The sequence below is a fragment of the Corvus moneduloides genome, chromosome 6, assembly GCF_009650955.1.
Source record: "Corvus moneduloides isolate bCorMon1 chromosome 6, bCorMon1.pri, whole genome shotgun sequence".
NCBI lineage: Eukaryota > Metazoa > Chordata > Aves > Passeriformes > Corvidae > Corvus > Corvus moneduloides.
The window spans coordinates 11,723,787-11,749,616 of record NC_045481.1 but is presented as its reverse complement, the minus strand read 5'-3'; the positions used below and the strand labels follow the sequence as shown (position 1 = coordinate 11,749,616).

Here is a 25,830-nt window from a genome sequence, read left to right as displayed (position 1 = left end):
ATTAAGTGTGGAAGGAATGGCACAATAATGAACTAAATGCCTGCAATATTCCTCTCTTTGCTGTCTTTGTAGATTTGTCTCAGGAAGAATTTAATGAGCTTGTTGCCAGCTGCAGTACTCATGCCATTTTGCAGCAGTGTTTAATGAGATGCAGGGTGACAATCACCAGAGATGTTCCCTGTTTTGTCCCACACAGAGACAGGTAAATTGTTACACATTAACAACTGCTGGGGAAAGCCCGTCTCCTGCTCCCTGCAGGAGTGATCTGAGTGACCAGGCTGGGTCAATCCTACCTTCTGCTAGCAGAGCTCCCTTGTGCTGGGCCTTTTGGAGAGCAAAGACTGAAAGAACAAAGAATTGCAGGAAATGTTGGGGTCTACACTGTGCCTAAAATCCTTCTGATGAGTCCTCACTCCACACGTGACCCTGCAAAAGCTCTGACCATGTGCTTGCACCAGTTTGCTGTACTGATGGCAAAATCAATGTGGGAATATTGCCATCTCTTAGAATATTTTTTCATCAGTTTCAGGCTAGACATAAAGAAAAAAATATCAGTGAAAAGTCTCACCTCATAGGATAAGGAGAGCCAGATTTACGAAATGATGGGAACAAACATACATAAATTTTAACTGTTGAGGTGACAAGTTATATTTTATACAAACATAAAAAATTATTCTATAATTTCATGGGAAGTGCAAGACCTAATTTTTTTCTGAATATAATATCAAAAATAATACAGTTGCACATTTAAATACTTACATTGTCTTCTGACAACTTATCTATCGTCACCTTGGCTTCTATTAAGTGATTATTGAGTGCAATTATTTCATGGCTCAAAGCCCGTTTTTCCTCTTCATAGTGCTGACCCTGTGTAGACAATGGAGTAGTTAGTGTTTTTTCTACTGTCAGAATATTTCAGATAAAGGCCCACAGACTGATGTCATTCTCAAATCCAGAGAAAAGCACAACAGACCAATATTTCTTTTTTCTTTCTCCTCCACCCCCCCCTATTGGTTTTCTCCATTATTTTGCTATTTGTACTCAGCAGATGCAGCAAAGTCCTTTAGAAATATGGAGGTCAGATTGAGCTGCCATTAGGAACCTTCACAAAAGACTTTAAGTTAGCCAGTGCAAAAATGTTGTATTGAGCCTCAATCAATACATCCTTCTTAGTCACAGGACAGGGTTTCTAACACAGAAGGGACTGGAGCTGCTCTTTTGCTACAAGAATGTTCCACTTATGCTATTATTTCCCATTCTCATAAGGAAGGAAGAACAATATTTAAAAAGAAAAGCAGTTGTGTTTGAGCCAATATCATTTTAGCTGTTGACTGTTCTGGCTGATTTAAAAGCTCTGATTAAGGCTGTTCATTTCTCAAGGTGAATGTTTACCTGATTGCAGTGTTAACACTCATTAGCAGAACACAACCCACTGTGGCATATCAGGAAAACAGTCTGATTCAAATTTCTTTCTCCCCCTAATTTAAACTTGTTACCAGTGTGCTGTAACTCTTTATTAAAAATGCAAAGAAATCAGTGGAAAGAATGAAATGTCACTGGCCCTTCCCATATTTTGTCTCATTTTGATATGCAGTGTTTATTTTATTGCCTCTTATATCAAAAATCATTGTGTGCCAGTCATTTATAACCCTGCCTCCAGCCTTGCATTGGCATTAAAAAGTATGGAACCTTCTGAATGCCCTGAGATCAAGGCATCTTCTGTGCACTCAGAGCTGCAACAAGAAGGTTGAAAATTATCTTGAGGGTCTTTTAGAAAGTTACGATGCCATAAGAGCAGAAAGTAGGGTGAACCCTAATGTACATCTGTTTTGTTCAGTGAACTCAATCCAAAATTCATAATTCATAAATCTCAGTGGTGCTGAGCAGCAGGACAAGAGGCAACAGGTGGAAACTGGAACATGGGAAGTTCACGTGAATATGAGGAAGGAATTCTGTACTGTGAGGGTGGCTGAGCACTGCAGCAGGGTGCCCATAGAAGCTGAGGAGTCTCCTTCCCTGGAGATACTGAAAATCTCCCTGGACACAATTCTGGGTAAAGTGCTTCAGAGGACCCTATCTGAGGAGGGAGATTGGACTAGATGACCTCCAGTGGTCCCTTCCAACCTCAACCATTCTGTGATTCTGTGAATGTCACTTCCCATTCTAAACTAGTTGTGAAGGACTGAAATTTCCCAAATGCCATATTGCCAGGGTCACAAAAAGTCTTCTATCAACACATGCTTGGCATCGTCAGCTAATTGACAGCAATGGGAAGTTGGGTGTTTTGAAGTCCCAACGAATATCAAGGTTAATTATCCAGCTGCAAAGCACTGGCCTGTATTAAAGGAGGGTGATTAAATTGGAAGTGGCAGCTCTCCTCCTAAGCTGCTATTTAAAGAAAAACACCTTCTCGAATGGTCTAAGCAAACCCACAGCTTGCTTTAAACTGTGCAGATATGATTGAAGTGTCTCTGTGAAGGTCTGGACTGGCCTATTTTAATGTCAGTTTTTCTATGGACTGTCTATTCCCTGCTGTTGCCAGCCCTCTGTCCTGACAGCTCAGCTGTGTCTGGAGGCTGGTTCAGGCTTGACACCTCTCCCCTCCTCGTTCCCATTGATCAGGCACTCCTGCCTTGGGACTACCTCATGGAAGGCCAAAGTGCAGCTTTGAGAGCTTGCAAGGCTCCAACCTTACTGATTTTAACCAGACACAGGGATGTTTTTTTTAATTAGGCAGATCGACATGGTTTTATATGAGACCCTTAACTCTCATTGATTTTATAGTGAACTAAACAACTAGGCACTTTGTAAACCTCCTGGCCATCTGTGCACCTCTAAAAATCTGTCTCCTTTGAGACTGTGACTGAAGATTACATTTCCAGAGGTATTTAGCTGTGTAATGGGGTAGAAAAGGGACTACCTAAGTACCCACAAAAAAAGTGTCCCCTCAATTTTCTAAGTAATTTCATGCTTTTGAAGGATCCATGTCCACAGACTTAATCTTCCAAATAACCATTCATATGGAAGATTTTATCAGTCCTTTTATGACAAGTTGTCATGCCAGGACAGCTGATTTGTAGAACTCTGCTGCTCTAAATCTCTCTGATCTCAGTTACTGTTGCTCTTGCCTAGCCAAATTGAACTTCAGTCATTCTATTTTGCAGTTCAGGAGAGAATATCTGATCAAGGATTTACAGTTTTCAGGAGAGAAACTAATAAAAGGGCAGCAGATTCAGGCATTGGAAGCACTACTTTCCACTGCATTTGAGTAAGGCTGAATCTTGCTGAATTATGATTTCACTTTATTTCATTTATGATAACATTTGGATGATGTTTCCCAGACTTTGTACCTGCTCAAGAGTGACTTTAAAAGATATTCTGTATTTTTGAACTGTAAAACTCGCCTCAGTTCAAATTTATAATATACAGGTTAGCAGGTAGACACCAAAGTAATAAACATCTCGGTAGTGCTGCGGAAGAGTAAGAAGGAAAGGCCAGTCCCAGTCTTCTCCACCATTATTATTTCACATCTTTCTCTTGAAATCAGTGTTGTTGACATGAGCAAGGAGTCTGTTTCAACGCAGCAAAATGAGGTAGCCTAAGGGCGGGCAGGACACTGAAATCCTTTGGCGTGTTGGCCACACACTGTGTGTTCATCTCTGGAAGTTCAGAGCTTCAGACAGACATTATTGTGGTGCAGTGGTGGCAACAAGAGGACAAAGGCTTAATCCTGACTCCAGCTGTGGGAGTACAGCATAGCTGGAAGAGACAGTGTGGTAGTGCTGGATCACTGCATTAGAAGGATTGTTGGTCACAGGGGACTGCAACTTTGAGCTCTCCAGTTGCAGTCAAACAATCATATATTCAGCATCAAATTGTCAGAGAGGTATGAAAGGAGGATGGGAATAATAATATCAATGCTGTGATCACGAGTTACAAATATAAGTGTTTATTTTACTTGTAACCTCTTTTGGCAGATCCCTCTATTTTTGGTAGCTTATAGAAGGTTGGTCCTCCTACTCTTCCATAAGGCTGGTGACCCCTCCTCCCTCCTTTTGGCACTGCTTTCTGCTCTGCAGGTGCTAATACCCTGTCTCTCAAAACCCAGTAGTGAATTAAATCAATGGTGTTATTGATATGCCAATAGCTTGCAGCTGGGCTGAGGGCTCCTGAAGTCCACTCCAAAATGCCAGAGCTATAGACGGCAGCGGGCTGAGCGCCTGGTGGGTCCTTGTCTAGAAATCTTTGTTGAGTCAGCTCTGTGCATCTTCTGCCTCCCTCATCCCTTGCCACAGAGTCAGCACACAAGAATACAGCTCTGTAGTGTCTGACTAACACAAGAGAACTACAATCATGTGCCCACATCTGAGTCAGACCAAATTGGTACTGCTGGGTGACTCCAGCAATCACAGCACCGATTTTGAGGGCACCTTGCTCCTATCCTGGATTTAGCATGAGCTCAGTGCTTCCTCATCAGATCTGAGGAAGGAATTGCATATCTGTTCTTCACAAAGGAACCAAATGATATAATAAAATATACATTCTCTGTCTGGAACCTTGGGGCCATTTTTATAATTTATATCTATCATGGTGAAAACATCGCTCAGATATTTACAAATCCATAAAAGTATAAGTTGATGCTTTCAGAAGTGTTTGGTGCCATCGTGTCCCTACATTTGAAATCTGTGATGTAAGTGGGGTGAAAAGCATTTTGGTAGGTTGATTCAACATGAAATAATTAATAGATAAGTGCATTTTTAAAAGTAACAAAAGCTGGATGAAAAGATCTGCTTATCTTGCATATTAGTGGATCCACAAAGGTTCCTACTCTAGTCCTCCAGCAGAAATGGGCAGGCTAAAAGTTCTCTCTCTCTCTCTCTCGTAATGTTCAGTCTCCCTTCATTGCTTTCCCGCAGCTGGAGGGTGTCCTACCATAGAGTAGTGTCAGCCTATTAGTCAGGGCTTGGCTGGTTCCTGTCGTCTCTGCTGTCCTGTGGGAGCTCTGATGTGTACAGACCTTTGGAAAGCAGCCTCAAATTTGCAAACGGGAAGTACTGGTCTGTGGAAATGTCAGACTTTTCAAACATGGCAAAGTAAATCTGTTCTTGATGTTCCTGTAAGGAACATTTCTGTGGATGCAATTTCGATGCTACAGTGACAATAATGTAATGGTAGTACTGACCAGCAAGGTATTAGTGGCCAGCAGTATTCCTTTGGAAATACTTCTTAATAAGTAATGCCCAAATGACTGACAGAAAGAGAGAGAGAGAGACTTTTTCTGTTACAAATACCACCAGAATGATACTGGTATCCCATCCTGAACGCCTTGCCAGAGGTGTACTACAATGTTTTTGGATGAGGAATACAGGCAGAACTTTGTTCCCTTTTTTCTTTATTCCTCTTCTTGTCCAGGGGGAACACAACACTGACAGGAGAAATTCCCCAACTTTGTGGGCCAGTGTAACACTGTTAACTCAGTACTTTTCTCCTAGAACAGTAGTCACAATCTTTCACTGCTTATGCTTTAAGGTATCTGCTAAGAAAATGCAGGGGGTTTACTGTTCCACGGATTGTAGTCAGCAAACAAGTGCTGTGGTGATATAGTTTCTAACCAAAGTCTGTGTATTTTATGGTGATATTTTATAACCTCATTGAAATCATGAAGGACAAAACTGAGCAGTTGATGATGACAAACTGGGAGGATGTGGTTGGGTACAGCAGAGTGTGGTGCTGCACTCCCCAGAGACCTCATAGGCTGGAGAAATGGGCTGAGAGGAACTTCATGGATTTCAAGAAGGATAGGTGCAAGATCCTGCACCTGGGGAGGAACAACTCCTTGCACCAATGTATGCTTGGGGCCACCCAGCACACATTGAAGCTTTTCAGAAAAGGATCAGGAGGTCCTGCTGGGATCCAAGTTGAACACAAGCCACCAGTGTGTCTCCTCTCTGCAAAGAAGGCCAAAGGTAACCCTGGGCTGCATTAGGCAAAGTGCTGCCAGCACGATTCTTCCCTTCAGCACTGCTGTGGCCACACCCAGAGTGCTGTGTCCTGTTCAGGCTCAGTACAGGTGGATATGGACGTGCTGGAGAGAGTCTAAGAAACGGCCAGGAAGATGATTAAGGGATTGGAGCATCTCTGTTCTGAGGAAAGACTGAGAGAGCAGGGACTGTTTAGCCTGGAGAAAATACAGCTTGAGTGGGATCTCATCAAATGTGGAAAAATATCTGAAGGGAGGGTGCAAAGAGGACAGATCCAGGCCCCCTTCAGAGGTGCCCAGTGACAGGACAAGAAGCAACAGGCACAATACCAGTGGCACAACACATGAAACTCAAGCAGTGCCATCTGAACATAGAAAACTCTTTAACTGTTGAGGGTGACTGAGCACTGAAAAAGGTTGCCCAGCAATAGTGTAGAGTTTCCATCCCTGGAGATATTAAAAAACTGCCTGGACATGGTCCTTGATGACCTGCTGTAGGTGCTTGATCAGGGAGTTTGAAGAAGATAATGCCGAGATGTCCCTTCCAACCTCAACCATGCTGTCCTCTTGTGAGTACTGTAGCAATGTATGGCTGCCACATCTCACTGGACTGCTGTGGTAAGTGGCGTTGTTATGAAATGACAATTTAAATTTCTGTTATTAGCAAATCCTGATATTTGCATATAAGCAAATGCTTTTATTGTTATGCAGAGATGATTTAATATATAATTAAGACATCTTTAGGTCCTAATAAAATCGAGAACAAGGATGCTGGAATATGGTTACAAGTTCACTTATGTTTTTCCCTGGTATTCCATCAAGACTCCAAACAGACTCCCTATTTGACTGGTGCATGTGAATGTATGCCTTCTGGAGTCAGTGATGCCACATCTAGTATTACTGATAATTACAGCAATCATGGAGGATGTGAGTGTGTTATCTGTCACAAAGAAAGGGCCCCCAGATGCCCTGTGCATTCTCAGTGATAGTTCAATGACAGCACTTCAGTGATGAGTGAGGATGAATTTGTTTTATAGCATCTGTCAGTACATATCTCGTGTCCTGGTGAGCAATTAATAAAAACAGCCATTCTTTGTGAAATTGAAGATTGGGAGATTATGCAATGGTCTCTCCCACCAGGTGTGGATACTTCTCGCTGTTGCAGAGGGTTACTATTGTGGATTAGTTCAAGCTAATGTGCACTTTTTCTTCTCATCCAAGTGTGTCACGGTCTCAGCTGAGCAAGGCCAGTGTTCACAGTAAGGTGACATCTTAGATTGCAAGCAGAGTCTTTAATAGAAACATATGTGGTGGTGGGCATGGCTAGGCCAGGGTTATAGCCAACAAGGTAAAGAAAACAAGAATGAGAAATGTGGTGGAAATAAAACCTTTTTTCCACCTGTAACTCTGAAAGTTAACAGCTGTTCTATTTGCAGATCATATGCATAATTTGTTTTATCAATTGGCTCATAAAGAAGCAAAGGATAGATTTGCAGGAATTACTGGATATTCTCTGCAGTAATCCCTGATTTTAAGCATGTTAACTTCTGCTCTGCAGATCTTCATGTTTTCATGACAGATGACTTGTTTATCTTTGTGCCTGTTTATGGATGCTCTGTGTGAGTTTACCTGACAGCGAAGAGCAGTGGATATCCCTACTCACACTCACTTGCACGCACAGGAAGAAACTGTAATAAAAACAGTGAACTGACAAGATCAGAAGAGCAAATATAATGAAAGACTTTTCAATGAATAGTGAAACTGTATCAACTGATACCAGTTCACAACATGATCCTTGGGGTGCAGGATTTGGTGCTGATCGTTGCGGCATGAAAGCAACATTTAATACACATTAAATTTTTAGTTTCACTTCTGTGCATAACAATCTTGTTTTGGTTTAAGAGCAAAATGAGTATCCAAAGGAGATGTTCACTTACAGATTCACTGAACCCACAAGTCTATTTAAGAATGTGCATCTTTACAAGCAAAAGAGGAAAAGAGCCAAATGTTTAGCAGATTTATGAGGTAATTCTTCATCAAGTTACAAACAAAACTGCAGGAATGTGTAGGGATGTATGCAGAGGCTGTGGCAGCATCCTGATTGCACTTCATCATCTACCACTGTCTCATCTTTGCTTCCCATTGCAGTAATCCCCAGGACACCCATCCTTGTCTCAATACTTCTTCAAAATGCTAATAGAGCCTGGCTTTCAGGAGTGCTGCTACTTTATGGTAAGGAGCAATGACTAATTCATTATATTTATCCTACGGAATATTAGATTGTATTTTAAAGTGATTTTATGTTGCCAAGCTGCCAAGGCTGCAGGCAAGGCTGCATTCTTCAGAGACAAACGTATGGCACTAAGGATTTGAAAATACCCATTTTTCTGGGCAGGTCAGAGTAAATATGTTGTTGATGTGTCTTTTGCCTAAGGCTTTACCTACTGCAAAATCTAAGTCATGTGGAGTTCTTCCACATAAAGAAATAGTGGCAAGAACATTGTTCCAATGTGACAGGCCTTTCTTATGATGAACACATGGGATAAAAGGAAGTGACAGATGTATGACCCTTGGGTTGGCTCAGGAAGAGACTGGATTTTCTGTCCTTGCCCATAGCTTAATTATTTTTTTTTTTTTTTATCTTTTTCACTCCTCCTAGGAGCTCAGCAAAATATTTAAAACAATTACATGGTCATAGTGAAATGAAAGGAATGGAGTCTTCTGCTGAGCTAGTGGTAAGGAGCAAAACATCTTGCAAAAAGAAAAAGAAATTGTGTGACTGGGTAGAAAAGGAGACGTTCCACTGCTGCAGGCCACATAAGGTAGGCTCACCAGCCTTGTAGCTTGAAGCTGTCACTCTAAGGACTGATTGCCTGACACTCAAACTTTCCAGCCACAAAGGCTCCTCTGTGGAAATGGAGAAATTACTGGAGACTGGATATTGCTTAAATTAACTACTTAGATAGTCTAGAAAGAGGAGGTAGCATTAATTTCTCTGAGTAAAGAAGTAAAATGGTCTAGGAAGAAAAATGTGGCATTCTGAACTTTGGAATATTAAATTCATTCATATACATTGCAGATTACTTCAATATGCAAGTGAATTCTAATTAGACCTGACTACCTAAACAAGGACAATTTCCCAGCCAAATAAAAAAAGTAAAGGCTAGATTATTTACAGTACTTTGCTCTTTAATAATTTGTTCAGCTCTAAGAATTTTGAAATTCACATTTCCTGTCACCTTTTGACCCTTTCTTTTAATAATTAGTTGTTCAGAAGAAAACTTAAAGTCTCTTCTTTTCCCCCTGTGACTAAAAGAATGGTTTATCTAAATGGTCTCTCGGAGCTAAAGTACTTCCCTCTCACAAAAGTTTCTCTTATATATCACAGTCCCTGTGGCAAGGCTGACTTTTCATCTCTGGGTTCAGAGTGCACTTGAGTGCACAGAAGCCGTTCTTGCACTGAAAACCTGTGATGAGCAGGATTTGTGCCCAAGCCTGCTTGTGGACCCTGAACAGCCCAGAGCCAGCCCAGCAGCTCTGGCCTGCCCACAGAGCTTGTCACAATGGCAAATCTGCTGATTAGGATTATTGCTGCATTATTGTTATACTTAGGCTTCCGTCTCCTCAACTTTTCCACATCTTGGGCTCTTCCTCTTGTGGAATTTGGATCTTTCTAAACATGTCCATGTCCAATGTGTGCATGTCTCTATGATTCTGTTCCCCTGATCTCTCATATCTGTTAATATACATTGAAACATCAGCTGGGGTATTGTTTGGGAAGATTTGGTGAGCTGGCTGAAAAATTGTAAGTGTAGTACAGGGAATAAACATAATTTACTTGTGTCTTTTCATGTGTGAATTAGCCTCTCCATTTTTTATTAAAATATATCTCTGATATTTACTTTGTAAAACCTCATGTTGGGTAAAGATATTTAAGGTTTGGTGTTTAACCCACACCCCAATCAACACCAGATCCTTGAGAACATTTTGAGAAAATCCATATAAGCTCTTTTCAAGGCAAAGCAGTGGAAATTCATTAAAACAAAATACTCTGTTCAAATATCCAGCCCCTCATACCCTGCTAAATAGTGTCTTTTTGGTAGCATCCCAATTCAAACTGCCATAACCAAATATAATGACTACAAAAAAAAAAAAAGTATAAAAAAGGAAAGAGCCTGTAGGACAGCGGGGGTGATTCGGACGGGACTGACGGAGACGAGAGATCTCTATAGTCAGATCTTGGAACATGCGGTTTATTGCAAAGGGCGTGGGTACAGGGGCACTGCTTAGAGCTGCAGCTGGCAGCTCTGAGCAGGCCCAAGAGAGCAAGAGAGTAAGCGAGTAAGAGAGAGAGAGAGCGAGAAGAATGAGAGTGAAGAAGAAGTGATGAGAATAGGATGGAATCGTGAGTCCTGTTACAATAACAATAAATCATCTTCTGTACTGAATATTCTAATTGTCACTAACCAATCTAATACAAGATACAAATCCTATAGCATTTACATACAGCCTATAAGAGTTCTTATATTACCATAGAGTGTTACATCTTAACTTCTAAAAACTACTCTTTGGACCCCTTCTGCTGAGCTAGTAGGGTCTGCTCTGACCCTTGGACCTGCTTGCAAGCAGAGGGTATTGTTCCATCAAGAGGGGATTACCTTCAGTTGGCCATACCATTGTTTTCCAGTTGTTCAGTAACTAAGATTTGGTATTTCAAAAGTGGCTTTCATTTCGATGTCGCCTGTAGTTTTCATATTCCCAAAATCTTTTGTCAGGCAATCATATTTCCTGTTTCATCTTCCCCAACAAGAGCCATTATGCAAATTGCTTGAAAAAAGACAGAATTTTGCTTCCAACCCTGCTAGTAGGTTACTCAAGTCTTTGTCTCCTAATACAGCTTGGGGGGGTTGTTGTTGTAGTTCTTTTTCATATGAATTTATTTGTGACTCTTTGGAATTGCTGAGGAACCCTGCAGGGAGGGACAGGTGGGACTGTGCTGGAGAGCTGGAGTGGTGTCTGCTGCAGGTTGTGGTCACGGGAGGCTTTGCTGGATAGAGCCACATTTGATCCCCACAATGAGGACACTGTTTCTGCTCCCCAGTGCTTGAGGAGTAAACTCTTCTGGCATAAGGAAAAGCTGCAATGGTTTGCTTGGTGTAACTGATTGAGTTTTACTATAAGGGAAGTGCAACACTTCCTTGCCATCTGACTGCTGGGATCAAATCCAAGGAAAATTAAAGATGGATATATTTTTATGGACAAGCAGATAGGGAACTCACTGCTGTGTGTTTCTTGTGTTGCTATTCAGGATGGTCATTTTACCTGTTGCCTCCAGAGTTTGTGTAGATGGAAGAGACTCTACCTTTTGATCAAGAGAAATGTCACAACCTTTGTCCCATGTCATAAGATCAACTGTCTTGAATCAGCACTGCTCTCCTCTGTGCCATTTCAGAGCTTTGCTGTAACTTCATTTGCCTCCTTAACTGTCCTGAGTTATACTGTAACTCCACAATCCTTTTTTTTTTCAGTCGTGAATTTGCTGCCCCACAACAGTTCATGGCCCCATCAGCTGTGCTGGCACGACTCTGTGGCCATCCTGAAAGCCAGGCTGATCAAAAATAACCCTTCAAAACTGAAAAGCCCTTTTTTTTGGGAAAGAGATATTTTTAACCATTTTTGCCATTAAGAAAAGTGTTCATGGATTCAATAGCCTCAGTATTTCTCCATGGCATTCAGAAAATCTGGCTCACAGTTTAAATATTTTCCAATGCTACCCCAAGATGCAGTTTTCTTTTGCCCTGCAGCCTGGCAAAAATTTGAACACTGTGATTTCTTAATTCCATTTATTATAGCTATTCATATACTTCCTAATAATATTAAGTCTCTAAGGTATTATTTTCACTGCAGCTTAGAAATATTAATATCCTCTTGAGAAGAGGCTAAAGCAAACCCTCCCTTATTTATATGTCAGGGGTGTCATTGTCCACTTTTAAGCCAGCCACCTTCCTGCCTTCCTTCAATCAGCATAGAGATTTCTTCAAAGCATGAAATTCTTCATTGTATGGTGATTTATTTTTGGAGAAGTAGCTCTCCAATGGTGCCTGCTTCTCTCCACTGACTGATAATGATGCTGAGTAAAAACACTTCAGACATACACATGCTAAATAGACATCTAGCATGTAGATATCTAAAAGTAGGTAAAACGAAGCTTACTTTGAGTAACTAGCTCAATGACTCATAAATGATGTTTGGCAGAGGCAAGGACTGAATCCATATCTCCCAAGACATAAATCTTGTAATTCATGGGAAACTTGCTTTTCTGGGTCTGTAAGTGTCCCCAGGGAAGAGCAGCATGAAGAGATTTTGCAACTAATGTGAATCTAGCTGAGACAGACTTTCAGTAAGTTGATTGTAATGACCTGTTCAATGGGAAAACTTCAAGGAATGAAGTATATGCTATTTCCCTGGATACCAGGAGCTCTGTGCCTCTGAATGTGCAAACAGCTTTCACCCTTTGAACAGGTCTGGATCCTGAGTGTAGCTCTTGTTTTGCCTGATTAAAAACCTGTCTGATATTTAGCATTTTCTCTCTGTGAAGACATTTGTATGAGTAAGTTGTCTTTCTTCTCTGCACTAAACTTGTGAGCTGCCTGAGTCTCTTGCTGAGGCAGCTTCTTCACTTTTCAGTCTTTCCAATTCTCAGGCAACTTGAATGATTTTACAAACCCTCTAAAATATTTTCAATATCAGAACTTGAGCCACTGTCTTCAAACTGGATTTTCTTTTGTCTGAAACTGTGGCAAAATTATCATTCTGCTCTATTCACTTTTCTCATGGTTATACAAATACTGCTTTTGTCATTTTTGTCATGGCTTGATGCTGGGGGCTCATGTGGGGTTGTTCAACCAGTCTGACTTTCAGAATCAGTTATGTTTCCTGAGTCCCTCCTTTCCAGAGCACAACCCATTCCGCTTACTTCTTCCTTCCCATTTGTTGCAATAGGGTCTGCAAAGGACCCTCATAGATTTTATGCTTTTAAATCTCTGTGGAAAAACATATTTTGACTGAATGGGAACATCTTATGAAAGGCACTGGTCATTTGAATTAATTTGCTTATCAACATTTAACAACATTGCTAATCCTTTTTATCTCATTTTATCAGCAATAATTTTGTGTTTACTTCTGGGACACTGTTGAAGACATTGGTTTGTGCTGAGACCCGTACCAATCACTGAGCTGTCCTGATCCAGCCCTCTGAACAGACTCTTTTAAATGGAAATACCACAGCACCTGGTACTTTTTGAAGTGACTTTTACTGCAACCCTTCTGCTAACTGCTTTTAATACTGTATCATGTTTATTTAGTAATCACAATCATATGAAGTGGTACTTTTCAAGTCTTACTATCCAGATAGATCTACTCAATTGCCTTTGCAAAAGAAATAGTGGTTTATGTAATTTTTCATAAAAATGTGTTGGTTTCCATTATTTATACTCTTCTGATTTAATTTTCCAGTAGCTGAACAACATAAAAAATGACTTTGTGTTTTGCACAACCTCTATTTGCCCCATTCTATCCTTGACCTCTCAGATGTTGGTACAGCTGGTTCAGAATTATCTCTACATTCAGAGTCTTATTTAAAATGAATAACAGCTTAACACATTAGAATGTATTTCTAATTTAGCTTGGAGTAGGAAGCTGGGAATCTGTTCAGCTGGTTCTTTTAGGAACCTTAGGTGGAAATTTATGTAGGCTCCTGTTTTTCATAAGAAGGATTTTGCAAGTGTTTGCTAAGACACATTGCTCAACATTGTCTGTAGTTTCCATTGAATTTGGATGTTGGGTTGCAATCAGTAGTTAAAAAAAATGCTTGGCCTTAAAGCAAAGAGTGACACAAGCACTCTGCCTGCTGCTAAGGGGAGCCAAGTGAAGAGGGAAAGGTGCTCATCTGTTTTCTGGCTCATGTGGCAAGACAAGGACTGGGAAGTACTGCAAAATGGCCCAGTTAGGTCAGAATGAGACATTTCTTTGCAAAGCTGGTGCAAAAAGCACATTAACGATATTGTGTAGTCAGGAGGGAGCTACTGGACATTTGGAGTACACAGAGCTATAGGGACAACATGGGGGAACTTTGCCCAGCACCATGTCCCTGAGGTTTGAGGTACCCCAACTGCAGAAGATTTAGTAAATCCCTGGGCGCTACACAGAGAAATTTTGGAAATTTCTTCTGGAAAACATCAGAGATTAACACTGTCCATAATAAACTTTCTACTCTAACTTTGGCACCCTTCATTTCTTTTTTAAATGTGGTGTCTCTCAACAGCCATTGATTTGAAAGTTATTTACTGCTTAATAACTAATTCATTTAGTTTCAGAGACAGCTCTCTGGAAACAGAAAAAAGCAAAACTCAAACCCCAAAACCAAATGAAAAAAACCCTAAAACTTCTTGGTAAGCACACAATACTAAAATTAATAGTTTGGATTTATTTTCCACTTCTTTAAGGGATGGTCCTTCAATCATGGGCACTGAAGTCATTTGACAGCTGTTTACTTCCTGCCAAGGGAATACCAGAAGCCCTGGGAGCCTGTAGGTAAACTGTTCTCTACCATTAAGAAAATGAGATTTAGATACCATAACCAAGCCCTCTCTCACTGTGAAGAGTAAAACTTTACTGGTTTATGGAAAACATGAGCGTTGGGCAGGATGTTAGGCCCCTGAACCTGCCAGAAGAGGAAGGAAAAAGAATAGACTCACACTTGAGAACACACTGATTAATCCTTAGGGCTTTGATCTCAGGAAGAAACTTTAGAGAGACTCTTTTTAATCATAGTTGAGGATGAAATGAGAAATATTTGACAGAGAATAGACCCCAGAAAACTGAAGGTTAGAAGCCAGACCCAAATGCACCACTCTACAAAAGTCCATATCCTCTTGTCCTGTTGATTGCCTTCTGGTTCCTTCCATCTCACTGTCCAAAAGTATTTCTAGGAATATAGTTTTAAATTCAGTGAAACTTTTAATCTAATTAGTCTGATTTTTGTACCCAGCCTTTGGTTTATGACTTTTGTTTATGACTTGATTTACTGGCTTTTGTTTTCCTTGTATTTCCACATTGTTCTGTTTGAATTTATCCTCCACACAATGTAGTACATTGCATGTGCTTATTGTCTTCAGAATTGACATCTAATTTACTGGTCCTTTTTTAATGCTTCCTGTCACAACATCTTATGCTTGAGGAGTGCAGAGATAATTTGTTTTTCAGCTACTGAGGTTTATTTATTGAGAGAAATGTGCTAATGTGGATGGACACTGAAGAGCTGTGTTGCTTCTCATTAGTGATAAGAAATTTCTGTCAAGGCTTTAGAAAAAATCTCTGATTGCTAAAAGGGTTCTTTTATCCCAATTTTTACTTCTAGCTTTGAGTCTTAACAAACATCCTTTCTGTTCTGCCACTCCAAAATAAGAGACTGAATACTGTCCCCATCCATGAGTATATTTTGGGTGAGTGAGAGGCCAAATTTCAGGCAACTTGACAGCTAGAAAATAATGTTGAATGTCTCTGCACTAGTCTCAAATTTCATCAGAAGTCATAAGAGTTGTTCTAAGAGATAAGGAGATCCAGTGCATTCTGAATAAAAACTTTAAAAAATCTTCTGTAACTTGCTGTGGTAAGGAAAATTCCTGGTGTCCTCCAGAATCTAGCTCCAGTAAATGCATAAAGTCATCAGCAAAACTACTGTTTGGCTCTGTCTCGGTTTATCTTTTACCACTGTAGAAAAATATAACTTAATATAGATATTTTAAATTTCCTGAGGTATAATTTAATCCACATAGATAGGAGGGAAAAAATGCTTTCATTGAAGGCAATGGTAGAACTATACTATTTAAACCTCATCACAGCCTGTGCTAACTGCTTTTGGTGATAAAACTAGGCACTATTGGAAGGTACAGAAACACTTCCTACTGCTCTGGCATGGTTTCAGAGTCCATATTTTCCAGCAGATTAGATATAGAAGGCTGATTCTAAGCAATGTCTTAATTGCTAGTTGATAGCTAACAAAGATGCAGCTTAAGAGCTGGCAGGAGATGCCATGGCAGATTTTAGGGTTCTCTAGATATGTCTGTGAAAAACCAGGCATGCATAAATAATTTAGCCAACTAAGTCAAAACAACTTGTTTTTTGAATAGTTTTTCTATACCAGCAAGAAGACCACTGTGATCACTCATCTGATCCATCTAGCTCATGCCATAAACATTTCAGTCAGCAGTTCCTGAGATTGAAGAGTACAAATTTTGTTTTCTATTGGTAAATAAGCACCAGAAGAACCTGCAGAAAGCTGGCTGGCACTTCATGAGGTAATTGTTGCCTATCTGGAGAAGGCTGAGTCTGACACATCCTCTGCATGTCCTGGCTCAGTAAGAACCACCCAGGAGGCATCTCAGTGCTCCACGTGGCTGAAGGTCATTACCAGAGCAGCTTGTCTAGTCCTTGGGCTTGGCATCTTGTGAAATCTTTGAGCTGTGGCAGTCTGCTTTGAATGGATATATCAATCTGTCCAGTCTTCCCTGGGAAGTCCTGGCCAGGGTTTGCCCTGTGCCAGCCTCAGAGAGAAGAAAGGCTGCCCTTGAATGGGACTTAGGTCATTGTCATAAGGGTGGATGGGAGTGTGAGGGCTACAGGAGAAATGAAAATGAAAAATGCAAGTCAAAGAGTGAGATCTTTAAACTGTACAACATGTCAGTTCTCAGTGTTTGTCACTGTCAGGAGACCATGGGCTTGTTAGAAGCTTAGAATTGAAAACCTTAATGTATTCTTTACAGAAACAAAAGCTCCTGAATTATGCAGCAACCTCAAATGTTCCTACTACAGGTGACTCAGCTTCTAGATGCATTATTTAAAGAGGCCTATGATATCAGTCTGCAGCTATGGAACTGCAATCTATACCTCCCTTTTTCACTGGTGTGTCTTTACAAATCCTAATTCTCATTGCAATCATTGAAAACGGTCATACTAAGAGAATTCTGCAGTTTACACTCATCTTCATCCACCTTTGCAGCTGCCTCCAGCAGTGTTTTAAATATACAGTGGAACTGATGGTGACTCCTTTCTGATTTTGGAGAATGAAGGTTGTAATAATATTTGCATTTCTAGTCTTATGAAAAAGACATTTCAAGAACACCTAAACTCTGCTAAGAGATTGTCTGGAAGATGTGGACCAGCATCAGAACAGCAGTTTTAGATGCTCAAGCATTCTGTGAATAGGAAGGATCCCCATACCTTGTCTCAGGTCAGGGTTTTAATGATTATGTGATGCAGGTGAAGGAAATAAAGCTTAAGTTATGGTTTATCTTCAAGCTTCAATCAGTAAACCACTGAACAGAAGCTACACATCTCATATCACTTGAACAATTTTCTACACCTCTGGAAGATCACAGAAATGCCTGAAGGGACCTCAAAGATCATCTAGTACAGATGTGTATTTCTTTTGTGTTGTGTAGTGTTGCTTAAAAAAGTGGCCTGAACATTTTAAATATTAAGGGATTATCTCTAGGCTCCTTTTACATTATTAATCAGTTACTATAGGATTTTCTTCAATTAACACTATAAAAGCTCTGATCTGTACTTCAAAATACAGTGGGACGAATCTGTTTTAAGATAGAATTTGCTTTCCAGGCTTAAAACTGAAAAGCATTGCCCTGTGCTCATAACATGAATGAGATGCACCGCATTTCTTTCAAGAGTGGATTACAAATCAACAATCTCATTGGCATGTATTATGGTGCCAGAACAGAGTCGATGAGAGAACCATTTTATTATCATACCACTTGTTTTGAGGATGAACAGAAATTTCCAATTAAAGAATCAAGTGTGTGCAATAGAGAGTGTATGTGAATAAAATCCCTCCAGCCTGAACCTTTTCATAACACTGATGTTAATTTCTCTCCCCTCTTGAATTTCATTTTTAAAGGCACTTTTCATGGCAGTCCTGAAAGTGGGCAAAAATATGACTGGCTACTTCTATAGTGATTGCAGATGATGCCATCTCCTGACTACTCGGAAGAAGTGCTGGATAGGAGTCAAAACTGAGAAGTGAGTCAGAATAGAAAATGAGTTCATTTTTCATGCAACAAAACACCTTGATGATACCTACTACCAGGCCCCACTCTCAAAGTAACTCTAAGTTACTCTGTATATTAACCTGAGCAGGATCCTGAAAGCCATATAGTTGCTCTGGTATTTCTAACTATGGAAAACCAATGGTTAAAAAGCACTGAATATATTTGGAAAATGAATGGTATGAGAGGGCAGAGGAGCTAATTAATGCTCCTACCTTTTCAAATGCCTGTTGAGATCAGGACAAGTAAAATGTATTTTGCCCTTTAAGGAAAGATTGAAAACAATGTCAATTATGACAGTAATATGGGAGAACAAAGGCAGGTGCCATATGGTGTTATGGCATACACAAGGATGATCACTTACTAAAATGAATAGAAATTTACTGATGGGATGTTACTGCATTCCCTAGTATTGTAGTAGTGCTTGGGAGTTTTATTCATGAATCAGGACCCCAGTAAAGAGAAAAATGCTATGCAGAGAAGAAAAATTAAGAGATCCCAGTGTCAGTGGGGATCAGCCTAAGCATACCTGAGCCAAATCCCGTGTTCTAGTAGAAAGGGGCCTGGTTTTGTTTGTTAGGAGAGCCCTTTGGGCTTTGTGCTTCTACATCTGCATTATTCTCTTGAATTCTTCTTCAAAACATGACTCTTGCAGAGGATTCTTTGGCCTCATCAGCTGCTGGAAAATCTGTCAGGTTTCTGATATGTCAGCTAATATATACACATTTTGTATGAACAAGGCTCAAGAGTGATAGGTGGGGAGTGCTGCCTTGCATAGGAGATCTGTGCTGTCTCAGAGATGCTGGTGCTTATCTAAAAGTGTGGTTACATGGTGGTTCTCAAAAGAGGAAAAATTACTTTTTGTGCTCTATTTTAGGCGCTATTTATTTTCTTTGTCTGTATATAGTAATTCTGTATCAAAACCAAGTCTGTTGGTAACTCTTGGCATCTCCTCTTAGCCTTCCTATTGCTTTGCTTTGCTCTCTCTCCCCCCACTACCTCCTCTTTCCGAACAACCAGTATCTGTCACTTTTGCCTTAGCCAGACTCAGCCTGCAGCCAGCTGGCTTTCAGCTGACTCCCTGACTTGTGTGAAATATTCTGTGAATTCCTCTAGCTTAGATTATTTTTGTTGTAAGCCCTCAGCATGCCTTTGTTTTCACTTCTGCCACAGAACATGGTCCCTGAAAGAGAACATGACATGAAAGAAAAGCCATCATCTGCTGCCGAGTCAACACTCTCAAGTGTGTGAATCCAAGGACAGAAGCCCTGTGACTAGAGAGCACTTCCCAAAATTTGGCCTTTGTCTCCGTGAGGCAAGAAGGTCTTTGGAAGTCTGTCACTACACATATAAAGTCATTGAATACAGAGCAATGGTCAGAAAACGTTCCGCTCCAAAAGAGAAATGGGGGAGCACAAAGGTGCATTGGACTAGAGAGGACCCCATGAGTTAATGCCTCCCACTCCTTGCTGTTGCAGGCAGCTGGCCTGGAAATCCTGATCCTAAATGGATCACACTTTGGCACCAATGTGACTAAGCAGTAGAACTGATCCTAATAAAAGTTGTTCTAGTCCTCTGGGGATTTGCAACCTTTTTCCAATAGTCAGGCTAAATTTATTAAAGGGTAATGAGTATCCATTTGTTTTTGCAGCAGAAGTGTCTTTTAGTTTAAATAGCTTTTAGCCTCTGCTAAGTTTACAGAAACTTAGACTGCTCAGTTTATAGAAAGCAACCTTTATTCTCTTAGGCCACACAAGCCAGCATATTTTAATCTCATTTAAGAAGATAAATTCTTCATTTCCTTGATTATTGTAGTTTTGTTACAGACTAAATTAATCTTCCTTGCATCTGGATGCCCGAGACTGCATATTGTATTCCAGATGGCCTCATCATGCTCTTGTTCTCTAAAAATGCCTCACAAGGGACATCTGAAACCAAATTATTTTTCCAGCTATGATTGAATAATCAAGCCAGAATTTTATTGCTTTCTGGCACCTCCAGTGGGCAATCCCCAATTTCTAACATATTTATTTCATTAGTTCGAGGGCACAGTTTTGTCTGGCCTGTGGGTGGGCACTTATCTGAGCAAACTGGGGAAGCAAAGTGCCTTTGCTCCTCAGTAAAACGGCTGTGGTCAGTGGAGTGACAGAGCCAGTTTCCCCAACAAATTGATTCATGTTCTGTCTGGTGCTGGAAGAGCTAATCTATCTATCCCTATTGACCACAGAAGGAACATGGGAATTCCATGTTCCTAAATTTGGTTCCTAAACTTGGGTAGGTGGGCTGAATCTGGCCTATGTGCAGTACACACACACACACACACACACACACACCTTGTAGTGTGCACTGCAAAATTTCATCCTGTTCCCATAAGCCAGGGGCATCCATTCTCTCCTGTGCTTCCCAGTTCCCACCACTGCAGCACAATTGATGGAAATGATGTAGGACTGATTGTAGGAAGGCCTTATTATATTCGCTTTCTCTGATAATAAAACTCGGTTCCCTAGAAGGACAATGGTTCAGCTGCCTTTTCACTTAGCATGATTATATCTTGCTTCCAAGTGGTAATGTTCTATTTTGTATCTTCTGTATGACTGTCTGATTCACTTCTTTTTGGGCTATGCTGAACATCAATTTCTTCACTCCTCTTTAAACAACTTCTTTTATTCTCGTGCTACTATTTACACAGATAAAGTTTATTTTGCTACATGTTTTAGTTTCCCTTGTGTAGTCTAGCATACCTTGAGTTTTGGCAATTTTAAGTTTATTTGTATGATTTATGACATACAAGTTTCTCCTTCCAAGCCTCTCAGATACTCTGTTGCAAGGAAGTTTCTCATTCAGTGAATCTCAGAAATGTTCTAGACTTTTTCCTTCTAACTTGCAGTGCATAATCCTGTATCCTTGATTTCAAAGGCTCTCAGACCTTTTTCACATTCCAGATTCTTGAATTCTTTAGTCCAGATAAACAGCCATTTTAATTCCCCTGAATTCTATCAGTCCAGATAAATATTCCTCTTTGATATCCACTGTAAAGTCCAAAGTCAGACCTGCACATACAAATCTGTTTACTCACTCTGTTTCTGAGGTATCTCTCAAAAGACAAAAGAGTGTTTTTCTATACATTATTTCCTTAATGGCAACCATTTGAGTGTTTCCACAAGCTAGTACTCGTTGAGATTCTCAAACTACCTTTCCTCGGGGTGGATCATATCCCTCTTACAATTGCATGGACCTTCCCTGTGCCATTGTAAGCAACTTCCTTTAATTGCACTCTGTGCTCTCTGTGGAAAGCATCTTTGATAGAAATTCCGATAAAAATTAGTAGCAAATAAGGAAGAAAAGAAATGAACTTGGATTCTGCTACATTCCTAAGTGTGGCTGTAACTGTTCCCATCACAATCAGTGAATTAGGTTTCAGTCTACCCAGTACCAACACATTTCTTGTTACTGGCTTTAGTTACTTCTTCTATTTTATTGGGAGAATTGTGGAAAAAATATCTATACTATGAGAACTTTTCTTTCAGGCCATTCACATCACTGTGAGATGAATAATTTCTCAGTTCTTCTTCAAAGTTTATAAATACAGCTCAGACAAAGTTATATCTCTTGTGTTTGTGGGGAAAGAATGAAATAAAAGAGAGGTATTTTTTACCCACAACTCAGTCATCTAACTGTGTGACTTGCACCTAGATTGAAGTAATTGCACTGTAACAAGTAATTGTGTAACAGCAAATGGACTTAGAAAATTTAGGCATTCACTTTTTTACATTTACAGTGCTATCCACAGCAAGTGATTATCCCAGCTCTTTTTTTTTTTCTTACAATTTCTTACACACTCTTTAGGCATATGTGTTGGTCCTAATAGACCAGAGACTGAGAGGAGGATCTTTAAAACTCAAGATTTGAGCTAAAGATGATCCTGCATGGTTAAGACTTGGAACAGACTTGTGTCTCCTGGTGACATAGAGCAGATATATATGCTCATTTAAAATAAACCATGGGCTATGGACTTTGGTTGACAGCTCATTTGGTTGGCAGTTTAATTTCTCTGGTGTGTGTTCTCTTGCGTGCTCTTTGTCTCTTTCTCCTCCTCTTCTCCCTCGCTCCCCTCCTCCTCTCCACTGAATTTAAAGGTAGGACCTTGGAGGTCTGTATTTGTTCATCCAGTGAAACTTCAGTGAGATGCGATTTCTTTCTCAGTTTGTGTCTTGGGGTGTTTGGCTGAAGGTAATTTTATCTCCTTGAACCAGTTAAGCAGGTTTGGGATTTCAGCTATGCTTGTAGGAACTAATTAATAGGTCATAAACACATCACTGGAAGCAAATGTTTACCCTTAATTTTGAAAATAAGGTAAATTTGGAGATTTTTTCATCCTCACAGGAGAAAAATAGTCTGCTAAAACACCACTTTTATGTACCTTTTAATTAGGTTATTTAATCAAGATGCTTTTGATTTGAACATTATTGTTTTGTATTGCAGTCCAGAGGGACTGACCAGCCTGAGATTCAACTTCCCACGGATACCCAGCAACACTTGGCTGCAAAACAGGACGGTCTTGCAAACTACCTGGAAAAGTCTCCTAAGGGCCGTCTCAGAACAGGGGCATTAATCTTGAATTTTTATTTCAGCTCAATTTCAATTATTTAACTCTTTGCTCACTGGAAAAGAAAATAAACCTTTACTGCTATTCTATGCAGGCATCTATGTATTTCAAGCACACAGGAATTTATGTAGAATACAAGCTGGTGATTTAAATTAGGTTGTGGGAATAGCGCTGGGAAAGGCTGAACAAATAAAATGGAACTAGTTCATTCATCATTTAATAGCATTTAGCTTGGCTCATAAAGAGAGTGGCAGCTTCTATTGCTCATACAAGCACTTATGCCACTATTAAAGAATGACGCCTCAGCTACTTCTGCTCCAAACTGCAGAGTATGACAAACCCCAGTGGACTGAATTCTATTTAATACTTAGCACCTAAATGCTAACTAATAAAGCAAAGTGGAAGGGTAGTGCTTAGAAACAGCAACTGCAATATTTAAAACCTGATTTTAAGCAGAAGAATAATACCTAAGACAAAACTTTTGGCTCAGCATGTTAAATTGTTAGGTATTTCCAGATTAAAATCAGTTGACTATTATAAATTCATTTTGCATTAAAACAAGAAGATATAATAGGACTAAAACTTCATTGAAACATGGCTTTTGGTCTAAAAACTTGGGTGATATCACTTAGTCACTGTGGAGAAATCTTGCTAGATACTCTCCTAAGTTTTCCTAAATTTGTCACTGACCAATCTCTGCATCCAAGGTTTCAAAGAATATCCTGTCAGCACTGACAAATCATTTAGGCTCCCACAGATTCAGGACTTCTGCTGCAAAAAGGAAAGATGAGTGAGAGATGAGCTCCCTGTCTTTGGTCAACAATGCCTTTTCAGAAGTGTTCTCTCCAGAGAACTGCAGTGTAGACAGCTCCTGCATGTTTCTCCTTTGTGAAATAGGATCCCAGGGTTGCTGATGTGTCCTGTAGTCTATTTTTGCTCTGAATCACTGTTGCACCTCATGGGACCTGTTGTTCATTCAGGGCAGATGGTGCAGAGAAGTCATCCAGACAAGGACCCAAATGGCAAATCCCTCAGACACTTCGGTGCTGTTTCCAACAAGAATGTTCAGGTGAGTCTGCAGTTACAAACTGAACACCTCTCAACTACTTTCTAGATGAAAAGCTGAAGTTTGCCCTTAATAATCTGCCACTTTTTGAGAAAAAAATTCAACATCATCACTTTGGAGATCAAGCATCAGACTGGGTAATTTTTCACTGAAAAGTAGTTTAACCAAAGCCTTTCTACCAGTCTTATAAAAAGCCTTCTAGGCTTTTATTCTCTGTTCCCACTAAGTTAAAGTTACCCACTCCTGCAGAGAACAAGGTGTTCCTAAATCATGTGCAAACTCTGATGAATCTTTACTGATACCTTTATTTATATGTTTCCTCCTCGTGAATATCTGGGGATAGCTCCTAATTGGTTGCTGAGCCCCTCAGTATAAATGGAGTTGCAATTTGCTAATGGGCTATGTAGAAAAGGCTGGGTCAGGAAAAGCTGTGGGAGGTGAATATAAAAATGTCCTAGTAATGTATCTAACCAGAAGTGAATTAAATACAAGCTGTTTATCTCTCACATTTGTTGTGTTTTCATGGTTCATCCTTCTGGCCTAAAGCTTATTTTTCCAAGTTATAATAATGAAACCAATAAAAGGTCTAAACAAGAAAAGAACTGTATTACTCAAGGCAGGGGTACATCTACCCAGCTATCTGGTTGAGAGCAGAGGTACCCAGAGTAGTGTACAAGAACAGACCAAGCACAGAGTCATAATTTCCCAGGTATCCCCAGCCTCTGTCAATTTTCAGTTCAAGTGCTTCCTTACTTATAGGTGATACTATAACAAAGTAGTAATTTCTTATCACTTTCTTAATCCAGAGGTGATTTTAATATTCATAGTATCCTGTGGCAGAAAGGTCTTTACCTAGGTGCTATGTGGATAAATGCCTCCCCTGTTTTGTTTTAAATCTATCACTTGCCCCTGCCATTTGATGGTCTTTGGTTCTTTTATTAGTTATAATGAGAAATAATTTCAGTTCACTTGTTCCTTGCTTTTCTAGGCATTTAATATATCTTTCCTGAGATCCTTCTCTCTCTGCCATTCCTTCAGCACGCGGGAGAGTCCTGTCTGTGTATTTGCATGGAACACGCTCCACAGTGTTCTCATGCTGTTGCTCTTCACTATGTTTTTTTCTATTTTATATGTTTTTTGAGATGGAGAACCTAAGTGGCATACAATCATCAGCTTATGGATGCACCGCTGACTTTTACTAAGGGGGCTTAATGAGAAAGATGGGGACAGACAATTTAGGAGTGCCTGATGCCATAGGACAAGGGGTGATGGTTTTAAACTAAAGAGGGTAGATTCAGACTAGATATAAGGAAGAAATTTTTTACTATGACTGTGGTGAAACACTGTCACAGGTTGCACAGAGAGGTGGTGGATGCCCCCGTCCCTGGAATCAACCCTTCAGTCAAGGTCAGGTTGGATGGAGCCCTGAGCAACCTGATCTGGTTGCAGATGTCCCAGTTCATTGCAGGGGGCTTGGACTAGATGACTTTTAAAGGTCCCTTTCAACCCAAGCTATTCTGGAATTCTATGATAGCAGACAGAATAGGTTTAAGGTGGTATTTTATTAGAAATATCTATTATAACTCAAACCCATGAGTGGTAATGGTGAGTTATGAATCTCTCAAGGCATGTGTGAGGTTAGTACTGGGTTTCTCACATGCCGTCAGCCTCTGCTTGGAAACCTTGTGTGGATTGTTGCCATCACCTTTTAGTCCCATGGCCCTGACTATCTCACTGCTGTCATTGCACTGATCTATTAATTTCTACAGGTCATATCTAAATCCACCCAGACCTGAGATCAAACCTCATTTTCCTTCATTGACAAAATAGACCACTTAGACATTTCATTTCCAACCTTTCAACATCTCTTAACAAGAGAAAAATACAATTTATAACCAGCATTACCTATAATACCATAATTTAAATATAACCACTCATGTCTCCTGTACCTTTTCTACATGGAACATTGCTTTCAGGTATAGCGATTTTATAACAATAACAACTTCAATGCCTTTGTTCCGGTTACCAGTGAGCACTAAAAGTGACATCAGACATTTCT

At 40.1% G+C, this 25,830-nt stretch overlaps 1 protein-coding gene across 6 annotated transcripts in view; it reads right to left on the bottom strand.

The window, feature by feature from the left end:
• BEGAIN (brain enriched guanylate kinase associated) overlaps nt 1-25,830 on the bottom strand; it is a 158,797-nt gene that overhangs the window by 8,296 nt on the left and 124,671 nt on the right. For all 6 annotated transcript variants that reach the window (XM_032112835.1, XM_032112836.1, XM_032112837.1 and 3 more), the window contains one exon: nt 760-867. In XM_032112835.1, coding sequence (XP_031968726.1) covers nt 760-867 — 108 coding nt within the window. The remainder of the gene's footprint in view (nt 1-759; nt 868-25,830) is intronic.